Raw genomic sequence first — 16,231 nt, forward strand, 5'->3', positions numbered from 1 at the left:
TAAGTTTTCTGATCACCGATCAGCGAAAAGCAGGCATAAACAAAACAGAGGACAAAAGCAACGCAAAAGAAAGAAGATGCTCCAAAGCCGCCCCCACCCCCCATGGCGTGGTTCGAACGCGAGGAGATGCGCGGCCTCCCCAGCCGTACACGTGTCTCGATCCGCCGACCCAATCGACGGCCCCCATCCCTTAACAAGCTCACCTAAATTCTCTAGCACCGACTCGTGGGCCCAAGTGTTCATCAGGCCCCACCGTCATCCTAAAGATATTCTATTCAGACTTCAGAGTAGAAGTGCAAAGAGAACACGTGGTTATATAAATGTACTTGAGCCCTAGTGCTAGCAGATTCGCCGCGAGCTTATCGCTTATCATCAGAGCCCCTCCCTCTCCTCCTGCCCCCCCTACCCTTGTGTCGCGATCCATCCAAACCAGGTAAAATTTGGGGAATTTAGTTCCTGATTTTGCAGTTCAGTTGTTCTAGCGGATATTGCTTATTGATCTTGACGCTGAAACCCCAAGGCTGAAGAAGGTGTTTAATCCCGCTGCTTTGGATTTGATTTGTTCAGCAGCGGGGGTGCTTGAAGCGAAGGTCGCCATGTCGGACTCCGAGGAACACCAATTCGAGTCCAAGGCCGATGCGGGCGCGTCCAAGACCTACCCGATGCAGGCCGGTGCCATCCGCAAGAACGGCCACATTGTCATCAAGAACCGCCCCTGCAAGGTATTTTTACCTCGATTCCGACTCCCGAGTAATCCTGGATTGGATGATGGCGTGCGATCGCGTACGTACGTGTGTGGAACTGTGATGGAATACTGATATTGTTTGTCCTATTGTTTATCTGCGATTCGGTCGCCCGATGCTGCTAGTGTTATGTGTGCATGGTTTGCAAGTGTCAGATATGGTTTTGCGGAGGTAGATGGTAAATTCCTAGGGACTATTCGTAAGCTCGATCTGCCCTTCAGAGTTTTGTGGACTAGTCAGTGCAAGGTGTGGACCGGCTCAGGAGTGGTACATGAATCCATAGCAAAAGGGGTGCCTTTTTTTATGTAGAGGGGAAAGTACTGTTACAATATTCTAGGGACAACTTGCTAGTTGGCTTATTTTACAAATAGGGAGAACCACTAGCTGCCTTTATGATTATCAAGAAGGTTGTGCCTGTAACATCGCAAGAAATAGTTGTTCCTTATTTGAACATGTTAATATTTACTACAAAAAGGTATAATATGTGTTGTTAGTTGCCTCAAAAAAAATTATGCCTAAAAAAAATATGTGTTGTTAGTTGTTAACATGTAGAATTAACCTTGCCCAGAAAGTGTCCCATCGTTTTTTGTAGACAAGCTTGGCTAAGAGGGGGCAAGGAAAATCCTTCGCCTAACTCAAGACAATATTTTCTAGGATTGTCGAGCTAGGAGAAGATAGCGTGGTGACAGAGGATTTTTGTCATCCAACTTCTGAGACTTGAGATTGTAGTTGGGAGTGTGGAGGGACTGAACATATTTGGATTGAATAGGGTGGGGATTTCAAAATTGTAAGCTTCATACATGTAAGAATGTAGATGCGCTGGATGGTTGGACAAAACAAATAATTTCAACTTTTTTTAGGAAAGCCTTAATCTTGTAAGATAGGCATGTCACTGTGAGCCTGTCATAAGGTGGCAGTAGTTCTCAACCTCTTTATATACATATTTCTTTTCCTGTGCTCGGGATTATGTTTTTGTAGGCTCTGATGGATTTTGTGGTGAGCAGTAATACAATTATTGCCCTAAAATAAGTTGCATTCTTTTACCAGATCTCATTGTACTGATTAAAATATGCTGCAGGTGGTTGAGGTTTCTACCTCGAAGACTGGTAAGCACGGTCATGCTAAGTGTCACTTTGTTGCCATAGATATCTTCAATGGTAAAAAGCTTGAGGATATTGTTCCATCATCCCATAACTGTGATGTAAGTTTTGATTTCAAACTGTGCACTTAAGAACTGTGCTTTGGTTCAGTTCATCGTTCACTCATTGTTGATTTTATTTTTCAGGTTCCACATGTGGACCGCACTGAGTATCAGCTGATTGACATATCAGAGGATGGATATGTATGTTCTGCAAATCAGTTAAAATATTTCATTTTGTGTATAGTTGTTAGACTCAATACTTATTATGTTATTTCTTTCAGGTGAGCCTTCTTACTGACAATGGTAACACTAAGGATGATCTTAAACTCCCAACTGATGAGAATATCCTGCGTCAGGTTAGTTTGACAATTCTTTCGAGCATCTTTCTTCTGTTTACCTGTGTATAAGCATGATATGGCTGCATTTTACCATTGGTTTTATTCTTATGCGGTCTATTGGCTCGATAGGAATCATTCCAACGTTCTACTAGTTCTATCTACACCTGAAATATCAGATGGTGTGGATATTTCTGATCTTAGTTATCAATTTTATTTGGACTTTATTTCTGTGCACAGTAATAAGGCTATATCTATGATTGCATATTTTAGTTTACCTGTGTCACTTTTTCCACAAATTTTCTTGATTTGATGTGTATGGGTAGTACAAACTTGTATCGCATGATTTGAAACAGCATATGTACTGAAGTCAGTCTAGATATTTACTCTCCGTGTCCCTCCTTTTATGCTCTGCATCCATCTTTTCTCTTTCTTTTGGTTGTGCGAAGAGCGAAGTCGAGATTTCGTTCATTCTTCACCATGATCCTACATGTTTGTCGTATACATAGTTGCCACACTAGAATCTAGTTAATGTGACTGATTGTGTATGTGAGCTTGATGATCTAATTAAGGCTGCCTTTTTGCTTCTCTGTATTGGTGTAGTGATTGCTGCATTCTCTCGCTCTTTGAATTGTCTATTTTGAGGTGTATACATGAATAGTACCTCCTCAATTCCTCATTGGAGGGGTTCCTGTCTTTCCACCTCTGTCATGCTTGCATGTTTACTTTGGTTTCATCATTTCTGCATCTCCATCGATTGTTATCTATCTGTTCCCGTCGAAGTTTCCTTTCCACCTCTATGGTGTGGCCATGTTTGGTTTTGCTTCCTCACTTATGCATTGTTGATCCCGTTGATCCCATAAATTCCTCAGCCATTACTTATGAGATTATTTTTCATAACTCTGAACCAGATTAATGAAGGATTTGCGGAGGGTAAGGATCTTGTGCTGACCGTCATGTCGGCCATGGGGGAGGAGCAGATCTGTGCGCTAAAGGACGTCGGCCCCAGGTAACTTCCTCATGTCGGCCATGGGGGAGGGATCCATTATATGTATCAACAAGGAATGCTGTCGAGACATTCACCTAAGCCTGAGACGAGTGCAGTGATTGCTGGGTATAGCATGTCTGATTTTCCTGTGGTTTTATTATGTGCTTGGTAATATCAATAATTGATTGATTTGGAGACGACGGTGGAAACTGTATGCCAGACAAAATGAGAAATTACTATTGTGGATTTCATGTGTGTGCTTCCTCTGTAACAAGTCTCCAGTGTCAGGATCAGTGCTTCCGAGCGTCGCGTTGTGCTCCAGCCCCCGTGCTCGAAAAGGGAACAATATTACAGTAGGCCGCTGGTGGGCGCCTGCAGAATCTGGCCTCTTTTCCGTTTCGACAGCTGCTCTATTCCCCAAGCAAGGAGGATCGCCGACTGTCTCCAAGCTCTGAGTTTGTCCGGGAGCTCGATCGGGAGAAAGCCGTTGTCTGTTAGGCTGCATTGAGGCAAGCAGAGAGCACCTAAACGGCCCGAGGCGTTTCAATCCTGCTTTGCTTTGCGTGGCCAGGGTTTTGCTCAAAGAGGCCAACTGTGGAGCTCGCTGTATGGCGGAGATAGCACCAGTTAACACTTTTATCTTCGCCCTTCGTCTGAAAAAAAAGGTTAGCTTAGAAGTGTTGCAACAGTAATGATAAGACGAATGGAGTACAACATAATTAAACTGACATTGTGGTACTAACTTATAATTCTTATGGCATGTGTAAGCCACATTCTATAGCATCCCCAACAATAAATAGGTGAGACAATCGAAAGAGTACAAGGAGACATTTGGGTGCACTTCTCCCTGTGGTACTATTAGCCTGCCTTCTTTTCGGCTTTAATACCGGTTTCTTCTAATAACTGCTCTAGCCTAACTTTTTGGAGAAACCGCATCTCAAATTTAGCTAGGTTTTTAAAGTAGTTTATGCCAAACTAATTTGGTAGCCTAATCAATTTTAGGTTACGGCTTCTCCAGAAAGCTGCCCGAGGGCAGCTTCTCGGAGAAGCGGAATTCGGAAAGAACTGACCCCTAATCTGAGTTGGGGGCTTTCAGAAAAACTAAATATTCATGTGAGAAGATGGAACCCACAATAGTAACAATTGTCTCTCCAACAAGTATTTTGTTGTTACATGTCTTTGTACAAACAAGACTCTAGACATTTTCTTGCCGGAGCAACAGTTACATTCACTTTTCTTCTTCTTTTTTCTCTGCATCATAAAAAAAAGTACCATGCACTTAGTACCAGTTGCCATGTATTGTTAGAGATATCTTCGATGGTCAAAGTTAAATCTCAAAATACGCAGACGGTTGGTGTAGTCACTCCGTTTCAAAATATAAGACATACTCCCTCCGTCCAACAAAGGATGTCTCAACTTTGACTAAATTTGAATGCATCTATACACTAAGTCATGTCTAGATACATTCAAATTTTGACAAACTTGAGACATCCTTTGTTGGACGGAGGGAGTATAAATTTTGGTAACCGTCAAATTTTCAAAAGTTTGATCAAACGTATACCAAAAAAATATTAACATCAATAACTAGATAAATACACTACGAAAACATATTTCATTCCGCAGGAAAGAAGATAGTGGATCTACTGATCTTGATTTGATCTCGTAGTTATAGATATTTTTTAGTAAGTTTAGTCAAACTCTAAAAGGTTTTAAAATTTATGCATCTTAATTTATTTTTTTGGCCTGAAGATATTCTTAGAGTGTATGTGTGTGAGCCGGATATTTTAGATATCTTTGCATGCATACAGTTTCAATGGAAAACATCATTTTTTTTAGCAAATTACGTAACACCGGTTAGAACGGGTGACCCAATTTGACTCAGCAGTTATACTCACCGGGCACAGCTTTGGTGACCTACGGCCGGTGCCGTGAGAGTCACTGATGTGTGAGGTCAGGCTCCGGAGACTCTTACGGCATTGGCGGTACGTAATCAGAGTATGTAAGCTTCTTCTTTTTCAAAAATGATCAAAGTAGGTAAGCTCTGCAAGGCTATCGCTTAACCGAGCGGCACATATCCGAATTTAGCTTGCACGGGGTATCTCTCAGGCCTCCGGGTTCGTTGGAATTCCATCTCCAGTTTACAAAAAGAAAAAGAAAAAGGAAAGACTTCCATCTCCAGCAACGGAACGAGAGGTCCAACTGGAAATATCTCACTCCCAGCTTCCGAGCCACCAATCATCCATTTCCGTCTCCGCTCTGTCTCTCTCCCCCCATCGCGCGCGCTCCGAGCTGCAATAAGTACAGTCGCATCCCTCGAGCGCCTGGCGTCCCGCGCTACCTCTCGCAGCGGGAAATCTAGCCTCCGGTCCCGTGCGCTCCTCGGCGCGCGCGCTCCCGCATCTCATGGCGGCCGAGCAGTGGTCAGGCGGCGGCGGCGGGCTCTGGGCGCCGCCCTCTGCCGCCATGGAGAGCCTCTTCCCCGACGAGCCGGCGCCGGCCGCGGCGGTCCTGGGAATCTTCGGCGCCTGGGGCTTGCAGGCGCAGCTCCATTCCCTTCCGCCGCTGTGCGCCGCCGCGCTCCTCGGGTACCCCCAGGTACCGATCGATCTCGACCCCCCACCTGCACACACGCTAGCAATCGCATGCGCTCACTGTTTGATTCGGTGCCCGCCCTTGTAGCCCCGCGTGCTTCAGATTCTGAATTCCTGTGCGCAGATGGATACATATATTTTTGCCTGTCCAGCTCCTTCCTGTGTTTGCCATTCTAGGTCGCGGAATTCTTGTTTCCGGGACCAGCTGAGGCTGTAGCTGGAGCTTCGTTTCTCATTGGATATTTGGATAATTATGGCCTTGGACCACAACAGAGGGGGGACCAGCTTGCCCCGCGACGAATGGCCTGCGTTCCACGTTCCACAAAATTAATCGGGGGTCCGTGCACGGGTGGTTAATAGGTAACTGTATGTCGACGCGCAAGCCCTTTTGCTTTCGCCGACAGCTGCGTTTCGCTGTGTTGGGTATCCCCATTTTTCATGCACAAGATTAGGCGACATTGGAGAAATACGGTTGTACTGTGCCATATTTGCAAGAACCTTGTGTTGTGTTCTTGAATTGGTGGAGTTGGTTTGGGGATCGATTTTAATATTTTAGTTAGAGCATCTGAGCTTGAGGCATCAGTAGGACAATGTGAGCGTTACCGCTCAACCTCTGCAATGGTACCTTGTCCTTCGAAAGTGTTAAAGGAGCTGATTGTTTCCTTTAATAATACTAGAACGTACTAGAAATCAGGTTCAGGTTTATGGTGCTCGGCTGCTTGCCCTTGATTTCTTTACATAAAAAATATATTCAACATATACCCTGTGTCCCTGTCAGTGTCCACTTTTCATACAACTGCACTATATTTGGTTGAATTTGGTGCGGGTATCATTTTTTCTGCAGGACAATTTCGATATGTTCCATGCACAGGACCTAGCACAGCTAGCAGCACAAGTGGCTCAAAAGGCAGAGTTGGAGGAAACACACAGTGGAGAACTAAATCCAAAGATTACACCTCAAATAGCCTATACTAAGTACAGTATACTCGATCAGGCACATAACTCCTCTTTCTCGTCGGCAACTTCAGCACAGACATCTCAACATGTCAGTTCTTCTGTAATCGCGCCATCCATGTGGTGCATACCGACTTTGCCATCACATACAGAATGTATCAAGACCGAATCGAATAGGGTTTCACAAGTACTCCAAGGTGCATCCATCACTCTTGATAGACCGGCTGATGATGGCTACAATTGGCGCAAGTATGGGCAGAAGGCTGTGAAAGGTGGGAGGTATCCAAGGAGCTATTACAAATGTACCCTGAACTGTCCGGTCAGGAAAAATGTGGAGCACTCTGAAGATGGAAAAATAATTAAAATAATTTATAGAGGTCAGCACAGTCATGAACGTCCCTCAAAGAGGTATAAAGATTGTGGTATTTTATTAAAGGAGTCAGATGATTTCAATGACACTGAGGATGCTTCAACTAAATCACAATTAGACTGTCTCGGTTATGACGGAAAACCTGTAACATCAATTGGCACCATGGCGGACTATTCATTACCAATGAGGGAAGGGGGAGATGAGAAAGTGTCTGGTACAAGTGATTACCGGGGAGAGGGTGATGACGAAACACGAACTGCTGATGAAGCTGTTGGTGACACCGATGCGAATGAAAGGTATTTTCTACAGCCAAACATAACTTCCTCACCTGGAACTTTGTAAGTTCCAAGTTCATTCACACTTCCTAATTAGCGTGTTTAACCTTATACTCTTGTTTTCATCGGGCAGGAATGCACCAGGTCAAAAGATTATCGTGAGTACAACAAGTGATGTTGACCTTTTGGACGATGGCTATAGGTGGCGCAAGTACGGACAGAAAGTGGTGAGAGGAAATCCTCACCCAAGGTAGGCCATAATCATTTACCATATTATCGTTTAGTATTTCAACTTGTTTGTTTAGCATTTTATCTTAGTAGGATATATCATATTTAAAATTGTATATATCATAACTGCCTTGAGCTCTAGTTAGTTATTGTTGGAGCCTGGGAAGTTCATTGGCATCAACTTGATATCGGCGATTGCTGCACATAGCTCACTTTCACTTGCGCATGTGTGTGATACTTGTCTTGCAGCAATCCCAAAAACATGTTTACATTCTTACCCCTGTATAGCCTCACTTTTTTGCTTTCTTTCTTTTTCTTTCTTCTTTTGACATTGTTTTAGGCTTTTGCCTTTGCTTTGTTGCCTGTACTCATGTTTCTTGCGCTTCTTCTTCTTAATGAAAATGACACGCTGCTCGGCATGTTCGAGAAAAAAAACATTTACATTTATGAGAAAAATACACCAGACAAGCTTAACAAGCATGATAGGCTGATACTGATTGTTAACAAAAGCCAATATCTATCCTACATAGTTGTGGAATCATTTGGCAAAGAGTCCATGCCTTGTTAGTCCAACGATCCTTGATTTCTGTGAATAATACTATCTGACTGATCATCTAAGAAGAATGGTTATCTGCTCCGATTTGTCTGAAAGAGTACACAATTGACTGTTGCCTCTATAGTTAGCTAAACAAAAAAAAACCGCTATTTCTTTCATCTGAAAGTTTGGTGATGAGAGAGAACTGTCACCATGATATCATGAACAATTAGCATGCTTACGAATTGTCCATTTGATGGCGACGTGTCTTCTGTTATTTTCATAAAACGTCACCTGTTATGGATAATTAATTTACTCCAAAAATCATATCCCACAGTGTGTCTTGAATCTGGAAAATTCATGGACCTGATCCCATGCTGTGTGCACCATGTAGGAGCTATTACAAATGCACTTACCAAGGCTGTGATGTAAAGAAGCATATTGAGAGATCTTCCCAGGAACCACATGCTGTGATAACTACATACGAAGGGAAGCATGTTCATGACGTTCCTGGGTCTAGGAACAGAAGCCATGCTGCAGGTCAACCCTATTGCACAGAACAGACTTATTCGGAGCAATCATCTGCTAGCTTCTGCAGTAGGTCTGAAAAAGGAAAATACAGTGCAGTCAGCCTAAAACATGTTGCTTTCTAGCTCAGTTTACCCTGGGCCTGCTTCGTCAACACCTGCAGTGGCACACAAGTGAAGGAAACACAATTCGACCGGCTCTGCTGTTGTTTCTCTGCCACTGGTTAGATCTGGTTGGTTACCATGTTCTGTGTCCTGCAAGACCTCTCGTGTTCTATTTGCTGCAAGTATCATATCGTTCTATGCCCTCCGAGACCTTCAGCATGCCCCTCCACGCACCACCGTCGCTCTTGTTATGTCCTACAACTGTTGTATATTAGCCACTCCGATTGTGACACTTGAAATTGTTTGCTGCAAGTGCTATTTCAGTAGGATGTGCGGAAGCTGTAACTGCTGAACAGGATTTTGGTCCTTCCAATTGATCAAATGACTTCCTTTAGGTGCACATACCATCCCTGTTAAACTCATATGATGGCTGTTTCTGTCAAAAGAGCAGAGGCAATGATTGTTTGTTAAGACATAACTGTAAGTCTGTAACTGGGCGTCTGGGCATTCCAGTTAATTTGTTTGTTAGGATATAACTGCGACTGATGATATCTAATAAAAACAACAGTTGGAGTACTCTTTAGCATATCGTTGGTCCATTGCCATCTATATTTAGTTCATGTTTTTTTCTTTTTCCCCGTTTTATCTCTCAACTCACGTTGTTCTGTTCTCGGACGACACAGGGGCATGTCATGAACAAAGGCATCCTGCCCTGTGGACGCCTTCATAAGTTCAAAGCCCATGGGCCATGGAAAATCTTGTGTCTCCCATCTTCACTTGATCTCTTCCAGTGAAGCAATGATCCACCACATTTCCCCTTTCTCCTACGCTCATTTCGGGTACGACTGAAAGAACATAAATTATGCAGGTGCTACTGTACGTGCGGCTGCTCGCGCTTTGGGAGACACGCAGCATCGATCGAGTCCAGTCGATTCTGAAACGCGAGTGACCATGAACAAGAAAAGAGGGGGAGAGAGTTCGCATCAGTCGCACGCATGGCGGCCTTTTGGTACGAGATTCTCAAGAAGGTTGGCGGCAGCCGGCAGGCGCAAGAAAGAAATCGTACGTACATATGCTTTGTCGTTGTTCTTTGTCCGGACGTAGTACTTGTCTTCTTTTGGCGAACGGTCTGAACCGATCGATCGAGTCTGTTAGGAGGAGTCTAGACTTATAGGCAGGAGGACCAGGACATGTACGTCCTCTCATCTACTCCTTGTGTAGCATAATTATTGCCGCAAATTTGTTTATCCAAATATGAATGTATCTATTTTCAAATATGAATGTATCTATTTAAAAATCGTGTAATATTTTAAAAAAATTATGTAACGGAGGCCGTACTTAATTTGGATGCACCTTGGAGTACATGCATCATTCGGCTGCAAGAGTTTGTTTATGTTCACTTAATTTGGAGCGGCAAGGACCCAAACGGAAATGGTAAAATGGCGTACCAGGCCACCAGGGTGTACATGCACAAAAACGTACCGGAGTACTCCCTTCGATACATATTAATTGTCGAAATATTATATGTGTGTAGACGTTTTTTAACATAGATACATTCATATTTGAACAAATTTGAAACAATTAATACGATCACATGTGTAATCTGTTGTCAATTGGTTTGGGCACCTACCTACGTACGCGCGCGTACTTAACTCATTAACTGCTCCTATATATGAGCTGTACGTACGAGAGGGGGCAGAAGCTAAAATGTGGACGCCTGAACCTGCTGTCCTATTGAGCTAGCTGTACTGACTCGAATTTGTCTGCTGTGATTAAGTTCTTTCGCGTGCTGAACTAGCTAGCCTGAAGTAGCGATACTTCATGGGTTATCTCTAGCTACCAGCTGCTAGATCGAACATCCGAACAGCAACTCAAAAGAGTGCTCTCCAAGCAATTTCTTTGCAGCTAGCGGGGATATGATCATGCATGCGTGTTGTTGTTGTCCTGTTGAGAGATGGATCGAGGGGACGGGGGAGTGATGACACGGGCCGGGGTTGTCCTGTCCTGTCACGTTATTTACTAGACACTCCTGCTTAAGCTATCTTGTTACATTTGCTTATCAGTGGCGATGGTAGCTGGATCAATTAACAGCGAAATTGTGCCTGCTGGTTTATTCTGCCGAAGGGAGGTGTCTTGGCCAACGCGAAATTAGGCGACAAAAGGCAGCTTTCTTGTTTCCTTTTTCTGAGGGAAAACAGAGCTTTGCTCCTAGTAGTACTGGATTACGTACAAATGGTCCAGAGTGTTGTCGTGATATATCAAACCCAAGGCCCTTCTGGAAGACTGGAACCCACCATTACTGCATTCAAAACTCTATTCAGCTCGAGATAGACCGGCTCGGGTCAGAGAAAATGAAGGGGAAAAAGAAGAGCAATGCATGTCTAGCAGGGGAAGAAGCACAGGGTTTAAGTGGACTAGTAGCTGGCTGGTTCTTTTCTCGCACGCGTACGTACGTGAGAACGACGACACCAGGCGCGCGTGTGTAAGCGTAGAGTCAGTGTCCAACTGTCTGTCTGTCCATACAAAACACGGAATTGCCGTGCACAGGCGCACTGACTCTGGCATTCGTTTCAGACCCTGCGGATGCCACCACCCTTTCCGCTAGCTAGTCCTTCCTCTCAGAGTCGATCTAAAACCACGATACAGTATTCAGCGATCGGCGCCCTAGATTTCCCTTTTGGAAATTACATGCATTCCCCATGCATGAACAAGAATATACTAGTGTACCATTTGGCTTCTTTCTCACGCATCGTTCGATTTTTTGCATCTCACTATGGTAAGTGCGGAGGAAGACGGAGATGCATGTTTACCCACAAAGACTTTCGTGCAATTTTACTTTACTTTTAAGATGGTTCTGGTATTCCTTGCAAAAAAAGAACCGTGTACCCCAAAGGGAAGTATCTTGTGGATATCTAAATAATGCAGTCATAATAAATGAGCACTGCGGGGAACATGGTTCTAGATCCCGGCCTGGTATAATATAATACTATCAACCACGATTTCAATCAAATCATGCCGTTCCTTTGCCCTTGCCTTTTGCATGCCTAATGATACGCGAAAAAAGAAGATATTATATAATATAGTGTGGAGGGAAAAAATATACTCATGCTTAGATTAATCGTGCACTCAGTAGATTGCATGGCAAACTATTCCGTGTCAAGCAGTAACACGGAATGGATCAACGTTGTGTCTGCCCATCACATGCCCACTCCTACCAAAATACTCCAACCCCACTCGCTTAGAAAATTCATGCAGCGTTTGCTAGCAGATGCACTGCACAGCAGAGAAATAATTAATTACTGGGAATTCAGATGGCCGTCTGTGTGCACGACCTAATTGTTGACTTCTCTCTTCATCTTGTTTTTACTGAACCAATTTGACTTCTTCGCGTATGAGTCTAACGAAGAAAGAAAAGGTCACTGTCAGGTTGCGGTCCAGTCCCCATCCTAATGTTGCTTAATCAGTCCCCTAGATTTTCCTTTTGAAAACTAAACTAAACATTCCACATGATTCTCCGTAAAAAAGCATACCTCAAAAAGTCAAAATTGAAGAATCTAAAACGGCTACGTGTCTTGTATTCTCCAGTACATATTCTTTACCAAACAAAAGGCTATTTCCCTGTCTCTTAAGTTTTAACACTATATAGAGGCTTAATTACTTAAAAGAAAACGAAAAACGACTTGCTGAAAGAAAAGTGGTCGCGTGTATTCTTGTGTTGGCGAAAAGTATGCTCACGCTAATGAAGTGGAGCATCATCATCATGTACAGTAGTAGCCTATCTAAAGGAGATGAGACATGGTTTATTTTCTCGTAAAAGATGCGCCATTTCCAATTAGCCTTTTCTGATTAAAGAAATAATAAGTACTTTATTCTGGCGAGGAACATGGTTCCTGGACCCCGGATGAATCAACTAACCCTTGCGTTTTGTAATTCTAATGATAGGCCAAAACCGAAGGTAGATAGTGTACAATTTGTACATGAATATTGTTTTAAGGGTGTGGATATATCTCAGGTGCCTCACTTTTAAGCAAAAGACTAGAATTTCAGTTGACGCATCAAAACCCGTTGGATTAAGATCTGAGTGCCATCGTCATTTTCTTTTTTCTCACATACTGCCGGTGTATTAAATCCGATGGCCAAACACGTTGACCGATCTCTAACTAAAAACGGCGACCTCTCGATAGCAAAACCGATAAGGATATATGGACTATTCCTTTGCATGCACAGAGTGCACTCCATAGATTGCCCAAAATATCATGTGCCAAGTAACACCATTCAACACTGTGCCGGTCCATATGGATCACATGATCACTCATATTATTTTATCCTTTTGACATAAGAACACCTCTTTATTATGCAGCAATGTTACTATCATATACTCCCCGATCTATAATAACTATCTCAAATTAAATTTAATACAAAGTTGTAATAAATGTGAGACACTTGTTATGGATCGGAGGGAGTATTAGAAATTACATCGCCAATCAAGAGAGGTGAGATCTCCCCGGTGGATTCTCTAGCTACATAGGATGCAGAGTCGAGCTGTCTAGTGGCTAAGCTAAGCTACTCGTTAATTTTATTTAATTTGCGAGGAAAGCTACTCCTTAATTAAACTACAAAGAAAAATATTGAGTATATTTTCTTTAAAAAATACTTAATTAGCCATGGACTGTTAATTTGACAGGCCAAAACCCACTCGATTACAAAATTCCTGCAAGGTTGCTCGTGCTAATCGCAAGCTCGACTGTAGATATTGCCAGCAGCTAATGACAGTTCAGATGGCCACATGTGTGGCCTAATTTGAGTTCCGTCTTCTTCATTTTTGAACCGAACAAATTTGACTTTACATATATAAATCCAAAGAACAAAAGAGAGAACATACCGACAAAAGTATACACCAACTTTTGTTGGCTATGCCTCTCCTGGAGACTCGAGAGAGAGAGAGAGAGACCAACGGTCGATGGAGATTTTGGACCACATTCACTCCTTTGTATATATACGACGTTTTTGTATTATGAGATTTAACTTTGATATCAACCAAATAAGTAATACCTATGTTATTTGTCATTCAAATTATACCCGTGAATACTTCTCTCGATGGCTTTAATGATATAAGTCATATAACATTAATTTGTTGCCAACAACCCCGATTTTATTGTCCAGATTTATGGTTAAAGTTCAATCTCCAAATACGGGTTCGCAAAATACAAATACGTGTCTTGTAAACTAAAAAGGAGGGAGTACAAAAAGTCAATAGATTCCGTGAGAATTTTTTTCTTTCAAAATTTTGATTTGAAAAAGGGGCTCCGGTAAAAAAGCGATTGGGCTACAGCCGATCGAGCATCTACTAGTTGATTAAGAACAGCTAGGTTTAAATTATAGTTTTGGCCTTTTGAGTGTGTCCACTGTCCAGTGCTGTAGTCCCCAACCTAATCTTGATTAATCAGTTGACAAAGTCTCACACAAAGTACTGCTAGCATCTCGTCCGTATCTTCTTGTGTTGACCGAACGTGGATATATAGAAATTTCCATGCGAGCTGTGGGACAGTTCCATATGCAACACACACGCGACGATGTCATATTGGATTTATTACTGATATATACAAGTAGCAGGAGTACGAAGTTTGGACGGGGCAGTTGGGAAAAAATATATAGCAGTATTAGCATCGGTAGGCTCATTTTCAAGTGCCATAACGTGCAGATGACTGGAAGTCTGGACTGGAAAACAAAATAAAATGATACAACTAGCTACGCGCGAGGCATGGCTGCAAGGTGGCGTGAGTTGCACTCGTTGCCTGGCTCGGTTTTCTGCAGTGCATGGTGGTCACGGGAAAGAGGATGGGAAATTAAGAACAGTAGTACCAGACCAAGCAATTGCTAAACAAAACATGTGTTGGTTCATCATCACACTCAACTTGTCAAATTTTTGACCAGACAATGGTATATTCCAACTTTGATCAATCTTGGACGAACAAAAGTACAACCAAAATGTTGGCTCCCAAATATTTGATGAGGTAGGCTGGATAAAACCAAACAGACCTGTTCTTACATCTCATCGGAAAAGGGCAAAACGCACATCACTTTGTTGGTGAAAGGATCCGGGCATCCGGCTATATTGTATAGAAACAATCAAACAAGCAAATAGAAGTACCGTAATTGCCAATGCAAGCTCATTCCAAAAAGAAATCGAAGCAATTGACCCCGGGCTCCGAACAGGTTACTGTACTACTGGCACTGCAAATCTGTATCCGACCAACCTGCAAACTTAGGTCCAAACCACGAGCCAGCATGTCTGCCCTGAAAAAGAAAGAAAGGGAGCCATATCACATGCATGGGGACCGGTCGCACAGGACAAGAAATGTGCAGAAACCAGAGTCAAACGCATCCGCGGCCGGGGCCGCAAAAGTCTGGCCGCGCTTAGGAAGAGGAGTATAGAAAATTCCTCGACCGAGCCGTCGTCTGAAACCGTCCGCTGGATGGCAACTTCGCGAGCACGCACGGTTTGACTGAGGACTGAATGAAACCGGTTGTCGTTTACGTACATCCATGGACCCGTGTCTGGCACGAGCCGTGCGTGGGGTCGCTGGGCTCGTGTCCCTTTCACACGGCCGGCACGAGCACCAGACCAAACGTGCCTGGGCCTGCTAGACCGATGAGTGTATCAGACGCCAATCGGCTCGGTCGGTCGGACTGAGACGGAGAGGGATCCCTACTTAACACTGCAGTCACTGACGTGTGTTATTTATCCAGGCCCACCCGTCAGTGACTGTAATGGTAAGTCAAACTGTCAAAGTATACATGTTCCAAGGTTATAGGACTAATTCTTTTTGAGTAAAGATCTGCATTAAAAAACTTCAGTGTTGTGAAGAATCCCAAGCAAAAAGGAAAGAAGAATAACCAGGTTATTGGAGAACTCCCGCTCTTTTTTTCATCCAAATAAATGAATTCATGACACGCCGTCCTAGTCGCATTATTGTCTCCAAACATAAAGTCACCAAGATTAAGGTCCCAGGAAGGAAATCACCTCCAAGGCAGCATGAAGCCCTCGAACCATGTCCGAAGCCACTTCTCCAAGGAACAGAATGCACCGGCCACATCCGCCTCGTACGTACATAATAAGATCTCCAGGGTTCATGTCGGCATCGGAGGAAGAGTCGTAGGGACAAGATCGACGCAAAAGCCGGAAATTGGGTCGTTGCCTTGCCGATTCAACTGAGTGAAACCTGGTCTCACCGTCACGAGGAGACAACAGACCTCAACAATTTTGCTAGGATCATGATCGTTGTGCCCTCCACCGTTGTCCTCTTTATGAAAAAGAACAACAATCGAAGACGAACCTTAAAAAACAAGATGACAAACCGTAATCTCTAGAGAACTATGACAACCAAGAGACTGGATGGGTCCCATGCCGAGTAAGAACAAGGATAGAGTTGGAGAGA

General features: G+C 43.4%; 2 protein-coding genes across 4 annotated transcripts; both read left to right on the forward strand.

Annotated features, from left to right (window-relative positions):
• Nucleotides 1–274: 274 nt before the first annotated feature.
• LOC100822202 (eukaryotic translation initiation factor 5A-2) lies at nucleotides 275–3,473 on the forward strand. Of its 2 annotated transcripts, none has more exons than XM_010237730.3 (6): nucleotides 275–433; nucleotides 568–722; nucleotides 1,822–1,944; nucleotides 2,029–2,085; nucleotides 2,166–2,240; nucleotides 3,131–3,473. In XM_010237730.3, exons 2-6 carry the CDS (start codon nucleotides 597–599, stop codon nucleotides 3,230–3,232), a joined length of 483 nt encoding a protein of 160 aa, XP_010236032.1. In that variant the 5' UTR covers nucleotides 275–433; nucleotides 568–596; the 3' UTR covers nucleotides 3,233–3,473. The 2 variants fall into 2 exon arrangements, with proteins under 2 accessions (XP_010236032.1, XP_010236034.1); XM_010237732.3 differs by having other exon boundaries at nucleotides 282–433; nucleotides 571–722.
• Nucleotides 3,474–3,622: 149 nt separating this feature from the next.
• LOC100822514 (probable WRKY transcription factor 3) lies at nucleotides 3,623–9,378 on the forward strand. 2 transcript variants are annotated; one of them, XM_010237738.3, is made up of 4 exons: nucleotides 3,623–3,872; nucleotides 6,643–7,418; nucleotides 7,531–7,647; nucleotides 8,555–9,378. In XM_010237738.3, the coding sequence occupies exons 1-4, from the start codon at nucleotides 3,816–3,818 to the stop codon at nucleotides 8,811–8,813; spliced, it is 1,209 nt and encodes a 402-aa protein (XP_010236040.1). In that variant the 5' UTR covers nucleotides 3,623–3,815; the 3' UTR covers nucleotides 8,814–9,378. The 2 variants fall into 2 exon arrangements, with proteins under 2 accessions (XP_010236040.1, XP_003562765.1); XM_003562717.4 differs by lacking the exon at nucleotides 3,623–3,872 and adding an exon at nucleotides 5,320–5,802.
• The last annotated feature ends 6,853 nt before the right edge of the window (nucleotides 9,379–16,231 follow it).

Source organism: Brachypodium distachyon, chromosome 1, assembly GCF_000005505.3.
Source record: "Brachypodium distachyon strain Bd21 chromosome 1, Brachypodium_distachyon_v3.0, whole genome shotgun sequence".
Lineage (NCBI taxonomy): Eukaryota > Viridiplantae > Streptophyta > Magnoliopsida > Poales > Poaceae > Brachypodium > Brachypodium distachyon.

What these genes read in the sequence shown, in the direction of transcription:
- LOC100822514 (XM_003562717.4), top strand. Translation starts at nt 5,611, where the DNA reads ATGGCGGCCGAGCAGTGGTCAGGCGGCGGCGGCGGGCTCTGGGCGCCG. An exon ending in CGCTCCTCGGGTACCCCCAG is followed by an intron (nt 5,803 to 6,642) that starts GTACCGATCGAT and finishes TTTTTTCTGCAG; the next exon opens with GACAATTTCGATATGTTCCA. An exon ending in GACACCGATGCGAATGAAAG is followed by an intron (nt 7,419 to 7,530) that starts GTATTTTCTACA and finishes TTCATCGGGCAG; the next exon opens with GAATGCACCAGGTCAAAAGA.
- LOC100822202 (XM_010237730.3), top strand. Translation starts at nt 597, where the DNA reads ATGTCGGACTCCGAGGAACACCAATTCGAGTCCAAGGCCGATGCGGGC. An exon ending in CATCATCCCATAACTGTGAT is followed by an intron (nt 1,945 to 2,028) that starts GTAAGTTTTGAT and finishes TTTATTTTTCAG; the next exon opens with GTTCCACATGTGGACCGCAC. An exon ending in ACATATCAGAGGATGGATAT is followed by an intron (nt 2,086 to 2,165) that starts GTATGTTCTGCA and finishes TATTTCTTTCAG; the next exon opens with GTGAGCCTTCTTACTGACAA.